Source organism: Nerophis lumbriciformis, linkage group LG17 (assembly GCF_033978685.3).
Source record: "Nerophis lumbriciformis linkage group LG17, RoL_Nlum_v2.1, whole genome shotgun sequence".
NCBI lineage: Eukaryota > Metazoa > Chordata > Actinopteri > Syngnathiformes > Syngnathidae > Nerophis > Nerophis lumbriciformis.
In genome coordinates, this window is record NC_084564.2 from 7,780,001 (window position 1) to 7,802,873 (window position 22,873).

The 22,873-nt window shown below is 41.7% G+C and overlaps 1 protein-coding gene across 1 annotated transcript in view; it reads left to right on the top strand.

Moving 5' to 3' along the window:
* ryr1b (ryanodine receptor 1b (skeletal)) overlaps positions 1–22,873 on the top strand; it is a 187,908-nt gene that overhangs the window by 38,098 nt on the left and 126,937 nt on the right. Inside the window, exons 6-27 of the mRNA XM_061972366.1 lie at positions 1,758–1,836; positions 1,905–2,017; positions 2,077–2,176; positions 2,239–2,335; positions 5,590–5,664; positions 5,737–5,893; positions 7,124–7,288; positions 7,354–7,475; positions 10,573–10,759; positions 11,224–11,359; positions 11,439–11,534; positions 12,132–12,250; positions 14,345–14,478; positions 14,540–14,781; positions 14,840–15,032; positions 15,098–15,314; positions 15,385–15,489; positions 18,615–18,718; positions 18,795–18,878; positions 20,881–21,040; positions 21,107–21,254; positions 21,329–21,534. Coding sequence (XP_061828350.1) covers positions 1,758–1,836; positions 1,905–2,017; positions 2,077–2,176; positions 2,239–2,335; positions 5,590–5,664; positions 5,737–5,893; positions 7,124–7,288; positions 7,354–7,475; positions 10,573–10,759; positions 11,224–11,359; positions 11,439–11,534; positions 12,132–12,250; positions 14,345–14,478; positions 14,540–14,781; positions 14,840–15,032; positions 15,098–15,314; positions 15,385–15,489; positions 18,615–18,718; positions 18,795–18,878; positions 20,881–21,040; positions 21,107–21,254; positions 21,329–21,534 — 3,039 coding nt within the window. The remainder of the gene's footprint in view (positions 1–1,757; positions 1,837–1,904; positions 2,018–2,076; positions 2,177–2,238; positions 2,336–5,589; positions 5,665–5,736; positions 5,894–7,123; positions 7,289–7,353; positions 7,476–10,572; positions 10,760–11,223; positions 11,360–11,438; positions 11,535–12,131; positions 12,251–14,344; positions 14,479–14,539; positions 14,782–14,839; positions 15,033–15,097; positions 15,315–15,384; positions 15,490–18,614; positions 18,719–18,794; positions 18,879–20,880; positions 21,041–21,106; positions 21,255–21,328; positions 21,535–22,873) is intronic.

Consider the following 22,873-nt stretch of genomic DNA (forward strand, 5'->3'; position numbering starts at 1 on the left):
TAACTTGGTCCGTGACACATGCTAAATGTTAGCATAGTAGCGTAACCACGCTAACTTTTTAAAACTCTCTCGCCGTACACCTTAGAGTCATATGACTTGGTCTGTGACACAAGCTCAGTGTTAGCATGCTAACTTTTTTAGCTAACTGTACGCTCTTTCTTAGCCATATGCTAACATTAGCATGCTAATTTCTTCTTTTTCTTTTTTTTTTAGCAAATTTTACGCTTTTTTTTTCGGTAATCTCACAGCCGTACTCAATAGAGTCGTATAACTTAATCCGTGACACATGCTAATTTTTCTAGCTAATTTTGCAACTGCATATCCCAGAGTCATATAACTTGGGACGTGACATAGTATGTTAACATTAGCATGCTAACTTTTTCATCTAGTTTTGCTACCGTTTACCCCAGAGTCATATAACTTGACATATGTTAACATTAGCATAAAAACTTTTTCAGATAATTTGACACCATTTTAGCTCATTTCGCAGGCGTATATCTTAGTCATAAACATTATCATGCTAACTTTGTTTGACAATTTTGCCATCGTACACCTCAGTCATATAACTTCGTATGTGCCATATGCTAACATTAGCATTCTAACTTGGTTTTTTTAGCTAATTGTACGTTGTTTTTTTAGCTAATCTCGAGGCTGTACTCAGTAGAGTCATATACCTTATCGGCCTGCCGATATTATCGGCCGATAAATGCTTTAAAATGTAATATCGGAAATTATCGGTATCGTTTTTTTATTATCGGTATCGTTTTTTTTTTTTTGTTTGTTTGTTTTTTTTAGAAAATTAAATCAACATAAAAAACACAAGATACACTTACAATTAGTGCACCAACCCAAAAAACCTCCCTCCCCCATTCACACTCATTCACACAAAAGGGTTGTTTCTTTCTGTTATTAATATTGTGGTTCCTACATTATATATCAATATATATCAATACAGTCTGCAAGGGATACAGTCCGTAAGCACACATGATTGTGCGTGCTGCTGGTCCGCTAATAGTACTAACCTTTAACACTTAATTTTACTCATTTTCATTAAATACTAGTTTCTATGTAACTGTTTTTTTTTATATTGTTTTACTTTCTTTTTTATTCAAGAAAATGTTTTTAATTTTATTTATCTTATTTTATTTTATTCATTTAAAAAAAAAAAAGACTTTATCTTCACCATACCTGGTTGTCCAAATTAGGCATAATAATGTGTTAATTCCACGACTGTATGTATCGGTATCGGTTGACATCGGTATCGGTAATTAAAGAGTTGGACAATATCGGAATATCGGATATTGTCAAAAAGCCATTATTGGACATCTCTATTTAGGACCAAAACACTTAAAACAAGTAAAACACTCTAACATAAAATTGATTGATTGATTGATTGAAACTTTTATTAGTAGATTGCACAGTACAGTACATATTCCGTACAATTGACCACTAAATGGTAACACCCCAATAAGTTTTTCAACTTGCGGTCGCGGTCCACGTTAATCAATTCATGGTAAAAATCTGCTTTGGGAGAAGAATTATCTTATCAGACACAAAATAAGCAAATATAACCCTTATTTGAGATATTTAATCTTACTTAGATTTCAGTTTTTGCAGTGTATAACTTGGTACTTTACACATACATGCTAATATTAGCATTTCTGTTCGACTTGCGCTTTTCTGTGGCTCACTCGCGTGCATTTTCTCCCGAAATGACCTAATTCTCCAAAAGTTGTAAATGTCTGCTTCCTCGCCAGTACCTGAGCTGCTTGACCACGTCTCGCTCGCTCACAGACAAGCTGGCCTTCGACGTGGGGCTGCAGGAGGACTCCACCGGTGAATGTCTCCACACTCTGTGCACTGTCCTCCAAGATGCCCCCGACTCAGCTCTCTTGTCCTTGCAGGCGAGGCGTGCTGGTGGACCATCCATCCAGCCTCCAAGCAAAGGTCAGAAGGTGAAAAGGTCCGGGTGGGCGACGACCTCATCCTCGTGAGCGTGTCGTCTGAGAGATACCTGGTGAGAGACCCCTGCAGTTCCTGCCGTGCCGCACGTTTAACCCGACCTTGCTCCCGCAGCACCTGTCCTACGCCAGCGGGGATCTGATGGTGGACGCCTCCTTCATGCAGACTCTGTGGAACATGAACCCCGTCAGCTCCGGGTGCGAGCTGGCTGAAGGTGCAAACTTGCTCTCCGTGGACCGTAGACACGTGCCACTTCACCTGTGGTCCTCCCTTCAGGGTTCCTGACGGGCGGTCACGTTCTCCGGCTGTTCCACGGCCACATGGACGAGTGTCTGGCCATCGCCACGCCGGAGGAAGGCGAGGAGAAGCGCAGGTGAGAGGATCATGGAGCAACTACTCATTTTTAAAGGGGAACTGCACTTCATTCACAATTAGAGATGTATGATAATATCAAACTGCCGATATTATTGGCCGATAAATGCTTTAAAATGTGATATCGGAAATTATCGGTATCGATTTCAAAAGTAAAATGTATTACTTTTTAAAACGCCGCTGTATGGAGCGGTACACGGACGTAGGGAGAAGTACAGAATGCCAATAAACCTTAAAGGCACTGCCTTTGCGTGCCGGCCCAATCACATAATATCTACGTTTTTTCACACACACAAGTGAATACAATTCATACTTGGTCAACATCCATACAGGTCACACTGAGGGTGGCCGTATAAACAACTTTAACACTGTTACAAATATGCGTCACACTGTGAACCCACACCAAACAAGAATGACAAACACATTTCGGGAGAACATCCGCACCGTAACACAACATAAACATAACAGAACAAATACCCAGAACTCCTTGCAACACTAACTCTTCCGGGACGCTACAATATACACCCCCCGCTACCCCCCCCCCACCTCTTTTTAACGCATTGAAATCAGAAAGGACGCAGATTGTAATTTTTTTTTACCATTTGTGGCCCACAGCTAATGTTTTAAAGGCCCACGGCACATTCTAAAAATACTATTAAATAAAACAAAAACATAACAAAAGTGAAATAAAAAATCTTAAAGGTGAAATGTAATTTAGAAAAAGTTGCAATGTTGACTAATAAAACAAAGCTGTTTTTTTTTCTTTCAAACTGTCATTGCTCAAAGCATAATATTGAATCAAAATCAATGTTATTATGAATTATTGATCCATCCAAGGTTCCGATTACGTCACATCAAATATTCCACAGAAAAATATTTTTGGTTGAAGATTTTGCATATTTTGTGTGTTCGCCATAAAAAAACAAAAAAGGGCGGAAAACAAACAAAGAAAAAAACAACATAAAAAAAACTAAAACATTTTGAAATGAGGAATAGATGTGAAGTTGATGTAGACTCCAGAGATTTAAGCGTTAAATATAAAATGTATGTATGCCCTGGCACACCATTATCATCATTTCATGACCCAAGCAAAACACTTTTTACACTTTTATACTGAAATAAATACACCTACAACTTATTAAATAAAAACATAGAAAAAATTACCAGCAGCGGTAAAGTTTAGATCCATGAAGGAAAGAAGAAAGTGAATGAATGTTTATAACTGAATACATTTACATATGTATACACATTTGTCTTCTTTTTTTATTATTTCTTTTAATGAATTAAGTAACGTTCATGACAACCTTTTTCCAAAACACAATATAGAATGTGAGATATAACAGGACAATGCATACGTTTATCATTTGTTTTCAAAACGCTTGGTGTGCTGCCTGCCTTGGCACGCATATACGTGTCCTCTTTTTGGGATTTCACAATATGGTCAGCCTACTGCTGGCTGCCTCTTACTCGGTGCAGAACATGTTTTAGTTTTATCCTCCAGTCTTCATGGCTTGATAATGACAATTAAGAAACTATGAAAGGCAGTTTATTTATTATTAATTCAGTGGAGTGGCTCCACACTGTGTATGTCAGTCCGTATCAGCCAGAAGGGATCATTTTCTGTGAACAGCACGTACTTTGTCCGTTGAAAAAAGTCCGATACTGATCCATGGCAGGTTGATTGGCTAGTTTGGCCCTGCAAACAGTACGGTGTGCAAGCCTCATTTCCCATCCATAACCACAACAGCAGGGGGAGCTCCACAAACCACGTTAAACCCAGATTCCGATCTAACAAAGGTCTTAACTCATTCTCCTTCTATGCTACATCAATATGGAATGCACTCCCAACAGGTGTCAAAGAAAGTGCATCACTATCCTCCTTCAAAACCGCACTAAAAGAACACCTCCAGGCAACTTCAACCCATGACTAACACCCTCCCCCTTCCACATCCCACCTTACCGGATTGTAAATAACCAAATGTAAATAATCAAATGTATTTCTAATGTATATACTTGTTCTTATGCTATCTGAACTCACTATGTGCTCTGCTCGCTGTACATATCCTACCAAGTCAGACCTACACTGTTTCAATGTCCATTTCTCTGATGATGCAATTGTTGATGACTGAAGTGCTGATATCAACCAAACCCCTGGATTGTAAATAATGTAAATAATTCAATGTATAAACTCTGATGATTAACTTGTGTGATGACTGTATTAAATGGGTTGTACTTGTATAGCGCTTTTCTACCTTCAAGGTACTCAAAGCGCTTTGACACTACTTCCACATTTACCCATTCACACACACATTCACACACTGATGGAGGGAGCTGCCATGCAAGGCGCTAACCAGCACCCATCAGGAGCAAGGGTGAAGTGTCTTGCTCAGGACACAACGGACATGACGAGGTTGGTACTAGGTGGGGATTGAACCAGTGACCCTCGGGTTGCGCACGGCCACTCTTCCACTGCGCCACGCCGTCCCTGTTATGATAATAGTATATATTTGTACCATGAATTGATTTACGTGGACCCCGACTTAAACAAGTTGAAAAACTTATTGGAGAGTTACCATTTAGTGGTCAATTGTACGGAATATGTACTGTACTGTGCAATCTACTAATAAAAGTTTCAATCAATCAATCGCCTTAAGAGCTGTGCTGGACAACGAGATGCCAGCCAGCGGTTTTTAGCGCTTTGGCTAGCACCCCTGCACTCAAGTCTCGGCCAGTAGGGTACGACCCCAGGGTTGGACTGAGTGGACACTCGCCACGACAATAAATAATATCGCTTACTATAGAATTGTTTTAAGTACACCTCTGCATCACATTGTGTCCGTATTAACAATAAAGACAACGAAAAAAGCTTAACTTTATTAACTTTAGTCTGTAACTGATTTAAAGTGCATGAATTTGCCTTAAATTAAATGTAATCCTTATTTAAACTATAAACATTTTTTTCGACCAACTTCAACCATTTGATACTCGATCCATCTTCTTCCGCTTATCCGAGATCGGGCCGCCGCCTCAGCAGAAAATCCCATACTTCCTTCTCCCCAGCCACTTCATCCAGCTCCCTTCGGAGGGCTTCCGGGCAAGCCGGGAGACATAGTCCCCCCCAACGTGTCCTGGGTCTTCCCTGCCCTAAACACCCCCAGAGGGGGGCATCCTGACCAGATGCCTGAACCACCCCATCTGGCTCCTACTTAACCAGACAACTCAATAGATTATAATTCCAGAACCATTTGTGTGCAGGATGGCTCACTACGAAGGTGGCTCCGTGTGCAGCCAGGCTCGTTCCCTGTGGAGGCTGGAGCCTCTAAGGATCAGGTGAGTCTATCCTGCAGTCCTACCTTGCAGACGTCAATTGCCAGAAGATGATAAGACGTGTTCGCCCCGCAGTTGGAGCGGTGGCCACTTCAAGTGGGGGCAGCCTTTCCGCGTCCGCCACATCACCACGGGCCGGTACCTGTGTCTGGATGAGGAGAAGAGCTTGCTGGTGCTGGACCCGGACAAGGCCAACACCAAACTCTCTGCTTTCTGCTTCCGGGCCTCAAAGGTCAGAGTTTCCTTTCACCATGATTAGAGATCGACCATAAGGTTTTTTCAGGGAGACCGATATTTGGAGACAATATTCATCTGCAGTAAAAGTTACTTAAAGGTGTCATATGTAATAATGTGGCCAGAAATGGTACTGCATTTACAGTCAGTCTTCTGTAGTCCCCTCCTTCTCTATCCCTGACTGAGGTTGCCAGATAGTCTCCCTGACTGAGGTTGCCAGATAGTCTCCCTGACTGAGGTTGCCAGATAGTCTCCCTGACTGAGGTTGCCAGATACTCTCCCTGACTGAGGTTGCCAGATACGCAGCCGAATCCAGCTGAATGGACTGGGCTACTCCAAGGAACTTGAAACTTCCACTGCCTCTTACCAGGGGTTGAGGTGCTGGGACCATAATAGCTGAATAGACAAGCGTTTTGTCAATAACAAATCTCTAACCAACACATTTTACACAGAAATTAGGCTATTTTCAGGAAGAAGTAGGTCATGCCTGCGTACAATTATCACAACAATCATATAGTTATTGTCAGTACTATCAGAAAACAAGGACTAAAACCAACTACAACCAATGCTAGCAATGGTTATACTGGTGAAAATAAGTAGAGCGTGCTTAGCAGCCTAATGTACACCCACAACTAAAGAGGAGACATTTTACCAAGGTATGCCTATAGGCTACTGTTTCAAACGTTCCAGATTGCCATATAATTTGGTGCATGTAGTCCACAATATGCAAACACTAATGAGGAATTATTTTGCCATTTGGATGTATATATATATATATATATATATATCCAAGGTCAGCCTGTGACCTTGGATCCCTCAGGCGATACTGCATCTTGAAGCGACATCAGTGTGTAAAGGATATCACCACATGGGCTCAGGAACACTTCAGAAAACCACTGTCAGTACAGTTCGTTTTTTGCAGTGTTGCTGCTATTAAATTCTAAGTTAATAATTATTTGCAAAAAAAACCCGAAGTTCCTCAGTTCGAACGCTAAGTATCTTGTCTTTGCAGTCTATTCAATTGAATATAGGTTGAAAAGGATTTGCAAATCATTGTATTCTGTTTTTATTTACCATTTACACAACGTGCCAACTTCACTGGTTTTGGGTTTTGTATATATACTGTACTTCAAAATGTAAAATATCAGCGCCAATAATGGGTCGATCTCTAGTCACGACTGTGCGCTCGTATCGCTCGGGTTGTCACCTGCGTGCTTGCTCCGAGCAGGAGAAGGTGGACGTGGCTCACAAGCGAGACGTGGAGGGGATGGGCATCCCGGAGATCAAGTACGGAGAGTCCATGTGCTTCGTGCAGCACATGTCCACCGGCCTGTGGCTCACCTACGCCGCGCTGGATGCCAAAGCGGCTCGTCTGGGGATGATGAAGAGGAAGGTCAGCTTGTTCATCCACGTTGCGAGCGAGCACAGCTCATTCAGTCATGGCGTCCGTTCTTACAGGTCATCCTGCACCAAGAGGGCCACATGGACGACGCCCTCACCGTGTCCCGCTCCCAGACTGAGGAGTCTCAGGCTGCTCGTATGATTTACAGCACCATGGGTCTCTTCAGGCAGTTCAACAAGTAACTTTTCACACCTGCATGTTTCAAAAGTATGGATAGCAGTCATTGGCTATGTGCACATGGACACATTTCATCGGAGTAAAAGCTTAAATGGAATAAAAGTGCTTCATGCCATTCGGAATATTCAGACCCGTTCGGATCACAATTTCATTCTGATCGAGACGGGTAATTTATGCTGAAAGTCATTGGGATTGTAGCGCATGAAAACACATCTTCCCAAATTCGGGTTAGAATGATCCTTACTGTGCATGTCAGATATACTTTGGTGGTGGAGCGGGACTACATTTAATAGTCTTGGAATGAGACTATTCAACATGTACAGACGTAGCATTATATGCTGTTGACTTTGTTGCTTTAAAACCAGACTAGCAAATTAAAAAGTATGGTCTAGATTGTCATGTGTTGAACGTAAAGACCAGCCGCAACCTGTACATTATCACAACATTAAAAGCACAGAACAGCTCCATTTCAAAAAGAGAAGTAAAACAAAAGTAGTAAACAGAAGGACTTTTTTTTTTAAATAAATACTGTGATACTGTTGAACAAGCAGAAATGCACAAAGCCATGTTTGGTTACAGTGGAAGTCTACTGCTTCTATAGCACAAACAATAACACACCTTTTCGTCTGTTAGGTTATGCGTGTGTCAAAGTAAAGTATTCGGATTTAAGATGTGCTGCATGAAAATACACATCATAATCACATCATTTTTTCAGGGTCCATGTAAAGACGTAGCGTTATATGCTGTTGACTTTGTTGCTTTAAAACCAGACCAGCAAATTAAAAAGTATGGTCTGGATTGTCATGTGTCGTTGTAACGATAAAAGAAGGACTCCAGTTGTTGTCTTGACAAGCTGTTTTATTTACAACTAATTTATTTACAGCTAATTCATGTGCTAACTGCCAGAGGTGTGGACTCGAGTCACATGACTTGGACTCGAGTCAGACTCGAGTCATGAATTTGATGACTTTAGACTCGACTTGACAAAATGTAAAAAGACTTGCAACTCGACTTAGACTTTAACATCAATGACTTGTGACTTCACTTGGACTTGAGCCTTTTGAATTGACATGACTTGACATGACTTGCTACTTTCCCCAAAACCCAAAGATGAAAAAGTTATTCGGGAGCGCTCCGTATTTTTCATTGTGTACTTGTCTATCAGCGTTGCGTGTGTCAGCTGGTGTGGTCTCAGTACAACAGCCAATCAAATTAGATCTACTTTGTTTTCATCACACAGCATTCATCCAATCAAATTGCAGGACAACCAACGAAGAAGACATGTCCAAACCACACGCCAGTGAACAAAAAATGATACCTAAAATAATTTTGTTTGGGTATAAAAATTACGAGGTGGTCAACACAAAACGGTTTGCAGTATGCAACACATGCGGTTCAAAAATTACTGATGGAGAGGCAACAACTTCCAACTTCGTCCGGCATTTGAAGTTGCACAAAGAACGGTAAGTTTTGAATGTAAGATAACGTTTATTGGCTAAGTAACGTGACTTTTATTTGCTGTGTAGTTAAATCCGTGAGGCTGTAAACTCACTGCTAACGTTATAACGTTATTGCAAACACGGGAATCTGTTGCAGTTCACTACCTTATTCATACTTTTTGTTCAGTGATTTTTTTTAAGCAGGGTTACGTTAGTCAATATATCACACGTAACGTTAGACGGCGGTCAGCAGCACTGCGTATTTTAGCCACCTAAAAAAAGACAAAAATAGTAAAATAAAGGTCAGTTAAAATGTATACTATATTATGAATATGTGTACCGTTTTAGCTAGCTTTCTGACATACTGTTGGTTGTTTACCTCAGTGGTCCCCAACCACCGGGCCGCGGCCCGGTACTGGTCCGTGTATCGATTGGTATCGGGCCGCACAAGAAATATTTTTATTTTCTTTTTCTTTTTTTAATTAAATCAACATAAAAAACACAAGATACACTTACAAGTAGTGCACCAACCCAAAACAACTCTCTCCCCCCTTTTGTTCTGGGCATTGAACATGAAGACTCTTCCTTCACTGTTCCGAGTGGCTATGAGAGTCTTGGCAGTGCCTGCCTCCAGTGCTCCAGTGGAGCGAGTTTTCAGCCATGGTGGCATCATACTACGCCCCCATCGTGCACAAATGACTGACAGACTCTTGGCTAATTTGGTCTTTTGCAAATGCAATGCAGCATAGGGCCCTGACATATAAAAAGTACAACTTTTTTGTTATGTTCACGTATATGTCATGTTTTTTCAATGTTAACACTTTTGTACAAATAAGTACATTTGCACTTTATTTTTCAATGTGTTTGTTCTGTAAAGGAATGAGTTAATGTTTAAAATGACTGGTTAATAGTGCTATTATAAAGTGCAATGTCAGCACAATTTTCTTTCCTGCAATTTAAAATGCACTTGTTTTAATAAATAAATACAGCGTTTGAAAAGCTTACACAATCTGTGTTAATATATTAGTCTGTGGTTAAAAGGACTTGAAAGGACTCGAAACTCAAAATGCAGGACTTAGGACTTGACTTGAGACTTTCCAGTCTTGACTTTGGACTTGACTCGGGGCTTGCCTGTCTTGACTCGGGACTTGACTCGGACTTGAGGGCAAAGACTTGAGACTTACTTGTGACTTGCAAAACAATGACTTGGTCCCACCTCTGCTAACTGCTAGCCTCAAACACACACACACAACATGTTGTAACATAAAGATGCGCCAGCACCCATACATAATCACAACATTAAAAGCACAGAACGGCTCCATTTCAAAAAGAGAGGTGAAACAAAAGTACTGAACAGAAGGAAAACAAAATGATAAATAAATACTGTCATAACGTTGAACTTGCAGAAATGCACAAAGCCATGTTTGTTTACAGTGGAAGTCTACTGCTTCTATAGCACAAACATAACACACCTTTTCGTCTATGTTTGATTCTGCGCATGTCAAAGTAAAGTGATGCGATTTAAGGTGTGCTGCATGATAATACACGTCATAATCACATCATTTTTTACACGGTAACGTTCTAATCCCAACGATGAGATGTTGTCCATGTGCACGTGGCTACAGATGAATAGCTGTAAATGGATGTGTATTCTCTCAGGGGCTTGGACTCTCTGAACGGGAAGAACAAGTCTCCTGCAGCGATGTCACTCCCTCTGGAGGGAGTCATTCTTTCCCTGCAGGATCTCATCTTCTACTTCCGCCCCCCCGAGGAGGAGCTGGAGCACGAGGAGAAGCAGACCAAGCTGCGCTCTCTCCGCAACCGGCAGAATCTCTTTCAAGAGGAGGTAGGTGGCAGCCTTCCTTCCTTCCAGAATATATACATCGCATGCAACTATGAATGGGTACCGGATTCGGTACTGTTATTGGTACTGACTGAACCGGGGCGATTCACGTAAAATCAAACTTTCAGACTTTTGCAGACTCAAAACACTCGGCGCAAACACTTGGCGGGCAAGCAGGTGTATGTGCCTCTGAGTCAGTGCTTCTCAATACTTTTCTGTCACACCCCCCCTAGGAAGAAGAAAACATTTTGCGTCCCCCCACTCAAATTGAAAGTCATCTTTATTGTCAATTTTTAACATGTTGGACTGTAAAATAATTCATCAGAACGACAGCAATTGCAAGCTCCCGGCCACACACGTCCTAGGTAGCTAACATGGCGCCTGTTGTTGAGTTGTCCATACTCTGATGGAAGGTACCCAGCCCTACATGCAGTGCTTGTCCATGCAATGCCACATTTCTCCACCAGGGGATGATCACCATCGTGCTGGAGTGCATCGACCGGCTCAACGTGTACAACACGGCGGCACACTTCTCCGAGTTTGCCGGCGAGGAGGCCGCCGAGTCCTGGAAGGAGATCGTCAACCTCCTTTACGAGCTGCTGGGTGCGGGCGTCACACGCAGTACGACCACGAGGAGAAGCCCGATATTTATGACGTGACTTTGTCTCCCTGTTTTGGGCAGCTTCCCTCATCAGGGGAAACCGCTCCAACTGCGCCTTGTTCTGCGACAACCTGGACTGGCTGGTCAGCAAACTGGACCGCCTGGAGGCCTCGTCAGGTAAAACATGACAATAATAATAATACGCTTTAAACATTGGCATATTTTATCAACAAATTGTCAATCTATCAGTGTTATTTGGAATGTGTTAATTAGAGATGTCCGATAATGGCTTTTTTGCCGATATCTGATATTCTGATATTGTCACAGAGCTTATAATAACAATATCACTCATATTTGGTTAATTTTTAAGGTAACGACATGTAAATGGAGTATTGTTGGCGCTTTCTGGGTGTTTTTAGAGAGTATAATGAGAGGAGCCTCCATCTTTTGACTCAATTGTTAGAATGCATAAAAAAGCATATGTGTTCTTGCCTTACATAAGGATTGTGAATGATAAAGAGCACACCTTTCCAATGTTTGTGTATTTCCAGTATGACTGATCTACAGAAATTGCCGAAGGTATTCGGAGCAAAATATTCAAAATGGCCGACTGAATTTGTGGCATTTTGTGATGTTTAGACAGTTTATTCAGGTACTTGGCGGACTGTAAATACAATTGGATATATAAAGTCAACTTGTTTTTCCACTTCATTGCTACTTTAATAGTGACTCAAACCTTTTTGAAATGCTTTACTATTGTCTGTAAATGTGTAGGTATTCTGGAGGTGCTCTACTGCGTGCTCATTGAGAGCCCTGAGGTTCTCAACATCATCCAGGAGAACCACATCAAGTCCATCATCTCCCTCCTGGACAAGCACGGAAGGAACCACAAGGTGAGTTTCTGGTGTTGCCTTCAGTGTTTCCCACAGACTCATTTGTCACGGGAGGGTGGGGGTTCATAAAAGAAGCACACTTTATGAATGTTTTATGTGCTCCAATCACTCTATCACAAAAAAATAAAAGTTGTAGAAATGATTGGAAACTCAAGACAGCCATGACTTGATGTTCTTTACAAGTGTATGTAAACTTTTGACCGTGTGTGTGTGTGTGTGTGTGTGTGTGTGTGTGTGTGTGTGTGTGTGTGTGTGTGTATATATATATATATATATATATATATATATAAAAATCTCCTGATGATTGAGGGAACCCCCTCATGAAACAGGCCTGTAGAGATGAAGTAGTCTTGTGATTTTTTTCCCACACATACATATATATATATATATATATATATATATAGTGATACATATAATTATATACATATATATATATATATATATGTATATATATATATATATATTAGGGGTGTGGGGAAAAATCAATTCGAATTCGAATCACGATTCTCACGTTGTGCGATTCAGAATCGATTATCATTTTTAAAAGATATATTTTTTTTAAAATGTATTTTTATTTTTATTTTTATTTTTTAAATTAATCAATCCAACAAAACAATACACAGCAATTCCAAATTCCAAAACCAAACCCGACCCAGCAACACTCATAACTGCAATAAACAGAGCAATTGAGAGGAGTTAGAAAAACAGAATACAAAACATGTTTTCAGTTATTTCACCTTTTTTTGTTAAGTACACACAACACAAACACGACACAGAACCATCCAAAAGTAGTGAAACAAAAATGAATATCGTCAACAACAGTATCAATATTAGTTACAATTTCAACATAGCAGTGATTAAAAATCCCTCATTGACATTATCATTAGACATTTATAAAAAATAAAAAAAAAAGAACAATAGTGTCACAGTGGCTTACACTTGCATCGCATCTCATAAGCTTGACAACACACTGTGTCCAATATTTTCACAAAGATAAAATAAGTCACATTTTTGGTTCATTTAATAGTTAAAACAAATTTACATTATTGCAATCAGTTGATAAAACATTGTCCTTTACAATTATAAAAGCTTTTTACAAAAATCTACTACTCTGCTTGCATGTCAGCAGACTGGGGTAGATCCTGCTGAAATCCTATGTATTGAATGAATAGAGAATCCTTTTGAATCGGGAAAATATCCTTTTTGAATCGAGAATCGCGGAGAATCGCAAAAAATCGATTTTGATTCGAATCGTAACCCCAAGAATCGATATTGAATCGAATCGTGGGACACCCAAAGATTCACAGCCCTTATATATATATATATATATATATATATATATATATATATATATATATATATATATATATATATATATATATATATATATATATATATATATACGTATGTGTGTGTACTTATTATCTTAATATGATGGATATATAATTAATATAATACATAAATAATTACTGAACGTTTGACTCCTACCTTGTTTACTTCTGTGAACACCTTCCTAAAGTTTTGTAATCAATCAGAAATATCAAGCAGCTAAATTGCGGCAAACATGTGGAGAGAGTTTTTTTTTAATTTTTTCTATTATGCACTCTAATGGATTTAAATGGGTCTCTCTTTTTTTTTTTTATGGTATTTGGAAGTTTTTCATAATGTCCGCAATGTTCAGTGAGCAGGTTATGTGTGTTAACCTTTGTTTGTTGCATTTTTTTTGTTTTTGCACCATGATTAGGGAAGGTTGTTCGGATTGTGTCATATTGGTAAATGCTGTGCTATTAATATAAGGTATTTTCAAGGATCCTAGATCTGATTTACTCACATTGCCCACAAGATGGCAGCAAATGTGTAGCAGTTAGGGACCACCTGATGCTTTGTTGAACTCCTGATGTCTCACGAGTCAAATTGAAGACTGTGGACACCCCTGTTGTAAACTGTAGGTTGGATATAATTATTGAATTAAAATCAAGAGTAAGGCTTCAATTTCACTGTTGATATTTGAGTGGGACCCGGGCCCCTGTGTGGTGGAAAGGTTGGGTACCCAGGTCAAAAAGGTTAAGAACCCATGCTTTAAATGGTCTTCAGGTTCTGGATGTCCTTCGCTCTCTCTGTGTGTGCAACGGTGTCGCCGTGAGGTCCAACCAGAACCTCATCACCGAAAACCTGCTGCCGGGCCGCGACCTCCTGCTGCAGACCAACATTGTCAACTACGTCACCAGGTACTAGAAAGGCGAAAAGCGACGAGGGCGGCGGTGACGCTAACGTGTCCTGTGTGTTCAGTGTCCGACCAAACATCTTCCTGGGAACGTGCGAGGGCTCCACGCAGTTTAAGAAGTGGTACTTTGAGATGATGGTGGACTTTGTGGAGCCCTTTGTGACGGCGCAGGCCTCTCACCTGCGCGTGGGCTGGGCCATGACGGAAGGCTACAGCCCCTACCCCGGAGGCGGGGAGGCCTGGGGAGGTAACGGCGTGGGAGACGACCTCTACTCCTACGGCTTTGACGGCCTCCACTTGTGGTCAGGTGAGGTGGTTCCCTCAGCTCCGTGTGGCGGATCTTTCAAAGGTGCTCTGTCCTTCAGGCACCGTCCCCCGCCAGGTGGCCTCACCCACCGCCCACACTCTGGCCGCCGAAGACGTGGTCAGTTGTTGTCTGGATCTGAGCGTGCCCAGTATCTCCTTCCGCATAAACGGACACCCGGTTCAGGGCATGTTTGAGAATTTCAACGTGGACAGCCTGTTCTTCCCGGTCATAAGCTTCTCAGCTGGAGTCAAGTAAGACAAGCAACTTCTTTGTTCCCCACTCATGATGCGAGGTTCAATGGCCCGCTGCCCCCCAGAGCTCGTTTCCTCCTGGGCGGTCGTCACGGAGACTTCAAATTCATGCCCCCGCCCGGCTACGCGCCCTGCTACGAGGCGCTGCTGCCCAGGGAGAGGATGCGCATCGAGCCCATCAAGGAGTACAAGCATGACTTCGGTGGTGTGCGGAACCTTCTGGGGCCCACCCTGTCGCTCACCCACACCTCCTTCACCCCGTGCCCCGTGGACACGGTCCAGGTAAAACCCTCTGCAGGGAGCGCCCACCAAACGCACCCTTGCACGTTGTCAATCTGTGCCCACCTTGCAGATCGTGTTGCCGCCGCATTTGGAGAGGATCCGGGAGAAGCTGGCGGAGAACATTCACGAGCTGTGGGCCATCACCCGCATCGAGCAGGGCTGGACTTATGGCACTGTGAGTATGCAACATGGAGGTCAAAGATCGGCCTCGCGGTGACAGCCTTAGACCGTAGCACAAGGACTGCAACACCTGTGTCAATATTGCAAATATTCCAATAACACTTTGTGCTGATTTGTACCATAAACACTTTTGTTACGGTTTTGAAGTTGTTTTAAAATACATTTTCTGACTATCATCCTGCCTTCAAACTTTGTGCTGCAAACATCTTTTATCTACTGTTATTAGGACCTAGTGTGGTCCCCATACCAACATTTTGGTACCGTTCCCAAAATGTATTTCGATACTTTTCTAAATAAAGGGGACCATGAAAAATGGCATTATTGGCTTCATTTGAACAACAAATCTTAGGGTACATGAAACATATATGTTTCTTATTGCAATTTAGTCCTTAAATAAAATAGTGAACATACTTGACAACTTGTCTTGTTGTAGTAAGTAAACAAACAAAGACTCCTAATTAGTCTGCTGACGTATGCAGTAACATATTGTGTCATTTATACACCTATTATTTTGTCAACATTATGAGGGGCAAACTGTAAAAATGTATTATTAATCCACTTGTTCATTTACTGTTAATATCTGCTTATTTTCTCTTTTAACATGTTCTATCTACACTTCTGTTCAAATGTAATAATCACGTATTCTTCTCTTCTTTGATACTTTACATTAGTTTTGGATGATACCACACATTTAGGTATCGATCCGATACCAAATAGTTACAGGATCATACATTGGTCATATTCAAAGGCCTCATGTGTCCAGGGACGTATTTACTGACTTTATAAACATAATATACATTTTTAAAAAAAGGAAAAAAGATTTTGTGACGATAAAATATATGGATGTAATCATAGTAGTATCGACTAGATACACTCTTGTACTTGGTATCATTACAGTGGATGTCAGGTGTAGATTCACCCATGGGATATTTATTTACATTCAGGGGAGCTTGCTTGCTGTTAGCGGTTAGTGTAGTGAAGCATGTTTAGCTGTTCCTCGTCCTCCAGTGATAATGATACGTGTAAGAAACATACTTTATTTGTTGCCATGGAGACGAGGATTAGTGATTTAGAAGTAGCTAAAAGCCTGCCGACTGCGGATGGATGTTAGTTTAGTTTAGTTTAGTTTATTAAGGATCCCCATTAGTCTACACCGCAGTGGAGACTACTGTTCCTGGGGTCCAGGCAAAAAACATCACACAATCACAAAATGAAAGATTACAATGCAGTACAACATGATCAAATAATAAAATGAGATGTTAGCTGCTCTTCCTGAGAGTGTTTCAGTGTTATAACTTCACCTTTATTGTTAGTTTTTAGGCCGAAATTGTCATGATCCGTGATCCGGATCATGTTTTTGTTATGTTCTGTTAGTTTAACTCCATATAGTTCCTGTTTTTTGTGCACTCTTGTTTGTTTCGGTTGCCATGGTTGCATATGATTTTCACCTGCCGCTGGTGTTCGGACGCTCACCTGGCTCTAATCAAGAGACTATTTAAACCGCCTTTGCCAGTCAGTCGGCCTGGCGTCATTGCTCGTTTTCATGCCCGGTTCCAAGTTTATGCTAGTTGTTCGATTCATGCCGTGTCCACGTAAGTGTTAGTTGTTTCATGCCACAGTTTGATAACATTTCTCCATGTCCATAGTTCCTCCTAAGTGTTAGCGTCTATGTTTCCTGCGTTCATTTTTTTTTGTTCTTTAGCCTCTCATATGAACGGCACGCTTCCCTTTTGTTTTGGTTCCTGTCTTTTCTGATGTGTAGGATTAATTGATTATTTAATATGTTCCTACCTTCAAGTCCTGTCCGGAATAGTCTGTTTGCATCCTGGGAGAACAAACCTCGCAGTAAGCTGCGAAAACCATGTCTTGACAAAAATGCGTCCGTTCTCCCTTTTCTATCTACACAATGTGTCTGCTTGTAAGTACTCTGTGTGTGTGCGCGCTGCCGAACATTCTCCTCTGCTCGTAAAACCAACAATGTCATGACGTGACGGTGCGCCGTCATGCCCGTCAAAAAAAAAGAAGGGAGGAACCAGTACTTTTCAAACAGAGTATAGTACCGTTTTTGATCCGTTTTTGATTCATTTGATTCATTATACTAGTACCAGTATACCCTACAACCCTATTAGGAACTGTTCATTTTTTCAAATTAACATTTTTATTATCCTTCACGGTGGCAGAGGGGTTAGTGCATCTGCCTCACAATACGAAGGTCCTGAGTAATCTTGGGTTCAATCCCGGGCTCGGGATCTTTCTGTGTGGAGTTTGCATGTTCTCCCCGTGACTGCGTGGGTTCCCTCCGGGTACTCCGGCTTCCTCCCACTTCCAAAGACATGCACCTGGGGATAAGTTGATTGGCAACACTAAATTGGCCCTAGTGTGTGGATGTGAGTGTGAATGTTGTCTGTCTATCTGTGTTGGCCCTGTGATGAGGTGGCGACTTGTTCAGGGTGTACCCCGCCTTCCGCTCGATTGTAGCTGAGATAGGCTCCAGCGCCCCCCGCGACCCCAAAAGGGAATAAGCGGTAGAAAATGGATGGATGGATTATCCTGATTGAGGATAATAAAAATGTTAATTTGAAAAATTGAACAGTTCCTAATAGAGTTGTACGGTATACCGGTACTAGTATAATATCGTGGTACTAATGAATCTCCCCAAACTTGTCCCGTTGGTTTGTGCTGCAAATTTGTTCGCCTGCTTTAATTCCTGCGGACCTGCGGAGATAGCTCTGCGTGGTTCTTCGTACACCCTACATGAGCATGAGAGTGTTGTGATGCCGGAGATCACACATTTATGTCGTATTTTTCTTTTGGTCAAAAGATTAATCGCCCAGTGAGTGTCTTTTGTGATTCATGCTGTATTACTGCCGTTCCGAGATTTAACCCAAACATTCCTGTTTTTGCTGATATCACAATCAGAATATTACAATATTTTCCTGGAATTACAATATTATCAACTTTATTTAGTCATGGCAGCTGATGATTGTGATTAAAATGTGATTAATTGTGCAAAGAAGGTAGAAGTGGAAGTGGTTGGGAGACTAAGATCCTACGATTTCTTTTAAAGGCATTTGATGTTTTTTTTTGCAATTAAATAACGTTTTATCATCATCTTGACAGTTCAGAGATGACAACAAGAAGCTTCATCCATGTTTGGTGGACTTCCAGAGTCTCCCTGAGCCCGAGAGGAACTACAACCTGCAGATGTCTGGAGAGACTCTCAAGTGAGTTGCTTAACTGTGATGTCTTCGAGAGAAGAGCCTGTCGGTGACTCCTCCTCGCCTCCTTGTCATGTGACAGGACTCTCCTGGCGCTGGGCTGCCACGTCGGCATGGGTGACGAGAAGGCGGAGGAGAACCTCAAAAAGATCAAGCTGCCAAAGACGTACGTTCCACTGATGTCTTTGACTTCTCAGGGCACGGAATCTATCGCAACTGAAGAGAGCGGACTAGATAGGACAGCTGGAGTCTGACTTGAGCTGTCCTTTTTGGTCATTGCTCCAAAAATAATAATGAATCAAAACCAATGTTGGTATGAATTATTGACCTATTCAAGGCTCCAAATACTTCACATCAATATTACAATTTTATGGGGAAAATATTGCATTTAGTGTGTGTTTGTCATATAAATAAAACAAGAAATAATTAACAGACAGATCAGAAGGTAATCTAGAGCAGGGATGTCCAAACTACGGCCCGTCGTTGTTCTCAATTAGGCCCGCATTTGTTGACGAAAAATGTGCTTCTTCGTTATCGTCAACAACCTATTTTCCCCTGACTAAAATAGGACGATAACGATAAACAAATGCACGTTGACCAAAACAATTAATTGAATTATCATATTTTATAAGCCACACACACTAAATATATGGAGATTTTAAAAAAAATATATATATACATATATACCGCAGATATATACGTTGTGAAATTAGTTATGTACACAGAAATATTCTGTAAACGTTTATTTACCGTATTTTCCACACCAGATTATAAGGCGCACCTTCAATGAATGAACTATTTTAAAACTGTGTTCATATACAAGGCGCACCGCATTATAAGGCGCATAGAATAGACGCTACAGTAGTGGCTGGGGTTACGTTATGCATCCATTAGTTGGGGCTGCGCTAAAGGGAATGTCAACAAAACAGTCAGATAGGTTAGTCAAACTTTATTAATAGATTACAAACCAGCCTTCTGACAACTCTGTTCACTCCCAAAATGAATAAACAGCTGTTTTATTATTTTCCCCGAGGTAAAGTCAGTGATGTGGTGTTTCGTTTATCTTTTAACAGCAAGGTATAACATGTAGTGCAACATTTATACCACATAGTGGAGGGGAACTTTTCCTCGATTCAATAAACAGGTAAAAAACAGTGATACTGTTACGGTAAATCAAACGTTAGTGCAATCACAATATAGTAACACTGGAAATAGTGTAGAGCAATAGCAATATCAATAACTCAACGTTGCTAAAACGTTAATGTCACGCAACACAACACACAAAATAAACATGTAAAGCTCACTTGATGAAGTTATTCCTCATCCACGAATCTTGCCATCTCGCTTTGTTCCCTCAGAAACTCTGTTTAGTCTGCTTTACTTGGCGCAGGTCATCTTGTTACTTCCTCCAGTTCCGTACCATTGATTCGTTTGTTAAATTATCTCGCTGATGCTCTATTCCTGTGTTCTACTGCGTGACTGATTGCCTTGAGTTTAAAATCTGCGTTATAAGCGTGACCCTTAATAGGAGCCATTTTGGGGTCTTTACATAAACACACAAATGGAAATGAAACGGCACGCCATGCACAGTCATATATCCCAGCATGCACCGCGCGCTTCTTCTTCTTCTACGGGGGAAAATGAAGTCTGCAGCTGCTTGCCGTAGTTGCGAGACCTGTTGTGGCTCAATATTGGTCCATATACTGTATAAGGCGCACCGGATTGTAAGGCGCACTGTCAGCTTTTGAGAAAATTGGAGGTTTTTAGGTGCGCCTTATAGTGCGGAAAATACGGTACATACTTTAATTGTTTCCAAACGGTGTCTGTAACACGGCAGTAAAACGGCTGATCAAACAAAACAGAAGTCATGGTCATGGACCCACTAGTTGCGCAAGCTAGCTCTCCAATCATCGAAACAGACTAAATAACTCGACGGTGACGTTTTGGAGAATTTACTGAGGAATTTAATACAAAAAGAATGCCATTGTAGGTTAATATTACTAACACAGACACTATTAGCTAATGCTAACAATGCTAGCTTGATTACATTACAATAGCAAGTACAAATATGCATGGAAACACTCCTACAGACATCATACATGCCGTGATCATCCGATGGATAAATAATCATTTCACGGACGGTAAATAGCGATTTGTCCCTTCTGTAGCTACGTGATGAGCAACGGATACAAGCCTGCGCCGCTCGACCTCAACCATGTCAAGCTGACACCCAACCAGAACCAGCTGGTGGAGAAGCTGGCAGAAAACGGCCACAACGTGTGGGCGAGGGACCGCGTGCGTCAAGGGTGGACGTACAGCATCGTGCAGGTAACACCTTTCCTCCCTGACTTCCTTGACACGTAGGAGCAATTCCTTGTCAACTGCCCTTCTCAGGACATCCTCAACAAGCGCAACCCTCGTCTGGTGCCTTACAACTTGCTGGACGAGAGAACCAAGAAAGCCAACCGGGACAGCGTCAACAACGCCGTCCGCACCCTCATCGGCTACGGCTACAACATCGAGCCCCCGGACCAGGAGAGCAGTGAGTCCTCTTCCGCAAAATCACCCGGTTTTGAACCCGCTCATGACGTTCGCGTCGCTCCGCCCGCCCCGCAGCCAGCCACGGCCTGGAGAACATCCGCGGGGACAAGGTGCGCATCTTCAGGGCGGAGAGGTCTTACGCCATAACGCAGGGGAAGTGGTACTTTGAGTTTGAGGCCGTGACGACGGGGGAGATGAGAGTCGGCTGGGCTCGCCCAAACGTCCGCTCCGATACCGACCTGGGAGCTGATGAACTCGGTTACGTCTTTAACGGCAATAAGGTCAGTCCACCTCCTAAACACTGAGATCAGGCCATGTCCAAAGTACCCGTAGCCAGTGTTGGGTTAGTTACTGAAAACCAATTACTAGTTACAGTTACTAGTTACTTTATTCCAAAAGTAACTCAGTTACTAACTCAGTTACTTACACCAAAAAGTAATGCGTTACTGTGAAAAGTAACTCTTTAGTTACTTAGTCGCTGCCGTTGTGTCCTTGGGCAAGACACTTTACCCACCTGCTCCCAGTGCCACCCACACTGGTTTAAATGTAACTTAGATATTGGGTTTTCACTATGTAAAGCGCTTTGAGTCACTAGAGAAAAGCACTATATAAATATAATTCACTTCACTTATCCATCCATCCATCTATTTTCTACCGCTTGTCCCTTTTGGGGTCGCGGGGGGTGCTGGAGCCTATCTCAGCTGCCTTCGGGCGGTAGGCGGCGTACACCCTGGACAAGTCGCCACCTTATATATATTTTTTTAAATTTACTTTTAAGGCCCCTTTTAATGCCCTTTTAGCCTTCATTTCAGTACTGTTATTGCACTGGAGAATAATACAATCTGTTGATCAACTTTACATGCATTTGCATCACTGAACTCTGCTAAGCAATGTGGTCTACATACAACACACAAAGACAAAGATATGTTTCAGGCCAGAACAAATTGACAAAACTATTTTAAATAGCTGCAACATAACATACATACTGTATGTAACAAACAGCATAATAACAACATAGCTGTAAACCAAGGAAGGCACACACTACATACACAAAGCCTAACCAGGCGTTTTTTTTCTGAAATAAAATCATGTCTGAAGCCCAGAACACTCTACACATTTCCCCAGTTTTAGTTTAGAGATAAGGAAAGATTGGCCTGGCCCACTAGCATCCCTCTTTATGTTTGTGAACTTTATAGTCTATACATTTAGGGTGATGTGATAATCAAACACTCTAGAAGTCTAGAATGAAAGCGTATATAAGAGAATTGACAGAGTGTGTGTACCTTCAGTGTGCAGTGCCTCGTTAAAATCCAGCCGCTGTTGCTTAGGAGGTGAAGTGTGTCTCTCTTTACTAGCTTCGTCGATGCATGTTGCTTTTGTAGCTGTTTCAGCAGATTTGAATTGCTAGGATAGGATCTTTGATCCAAGACAATGTTCTTTTCTTTGTGGTCGACAAAAGAAAAGTAGTGAGAATATCTCCATGTTAAGAAACTCGACTTTGGCTCTGCCGTGATGTTTTGTTAGTAAACACAGACCCCCCCACACACACACACACACATACACACACACAGAGCAGCGCGCCTCTTCTCCGTCGCCTTTTCTGCAGCTCTCCAGTAAAAC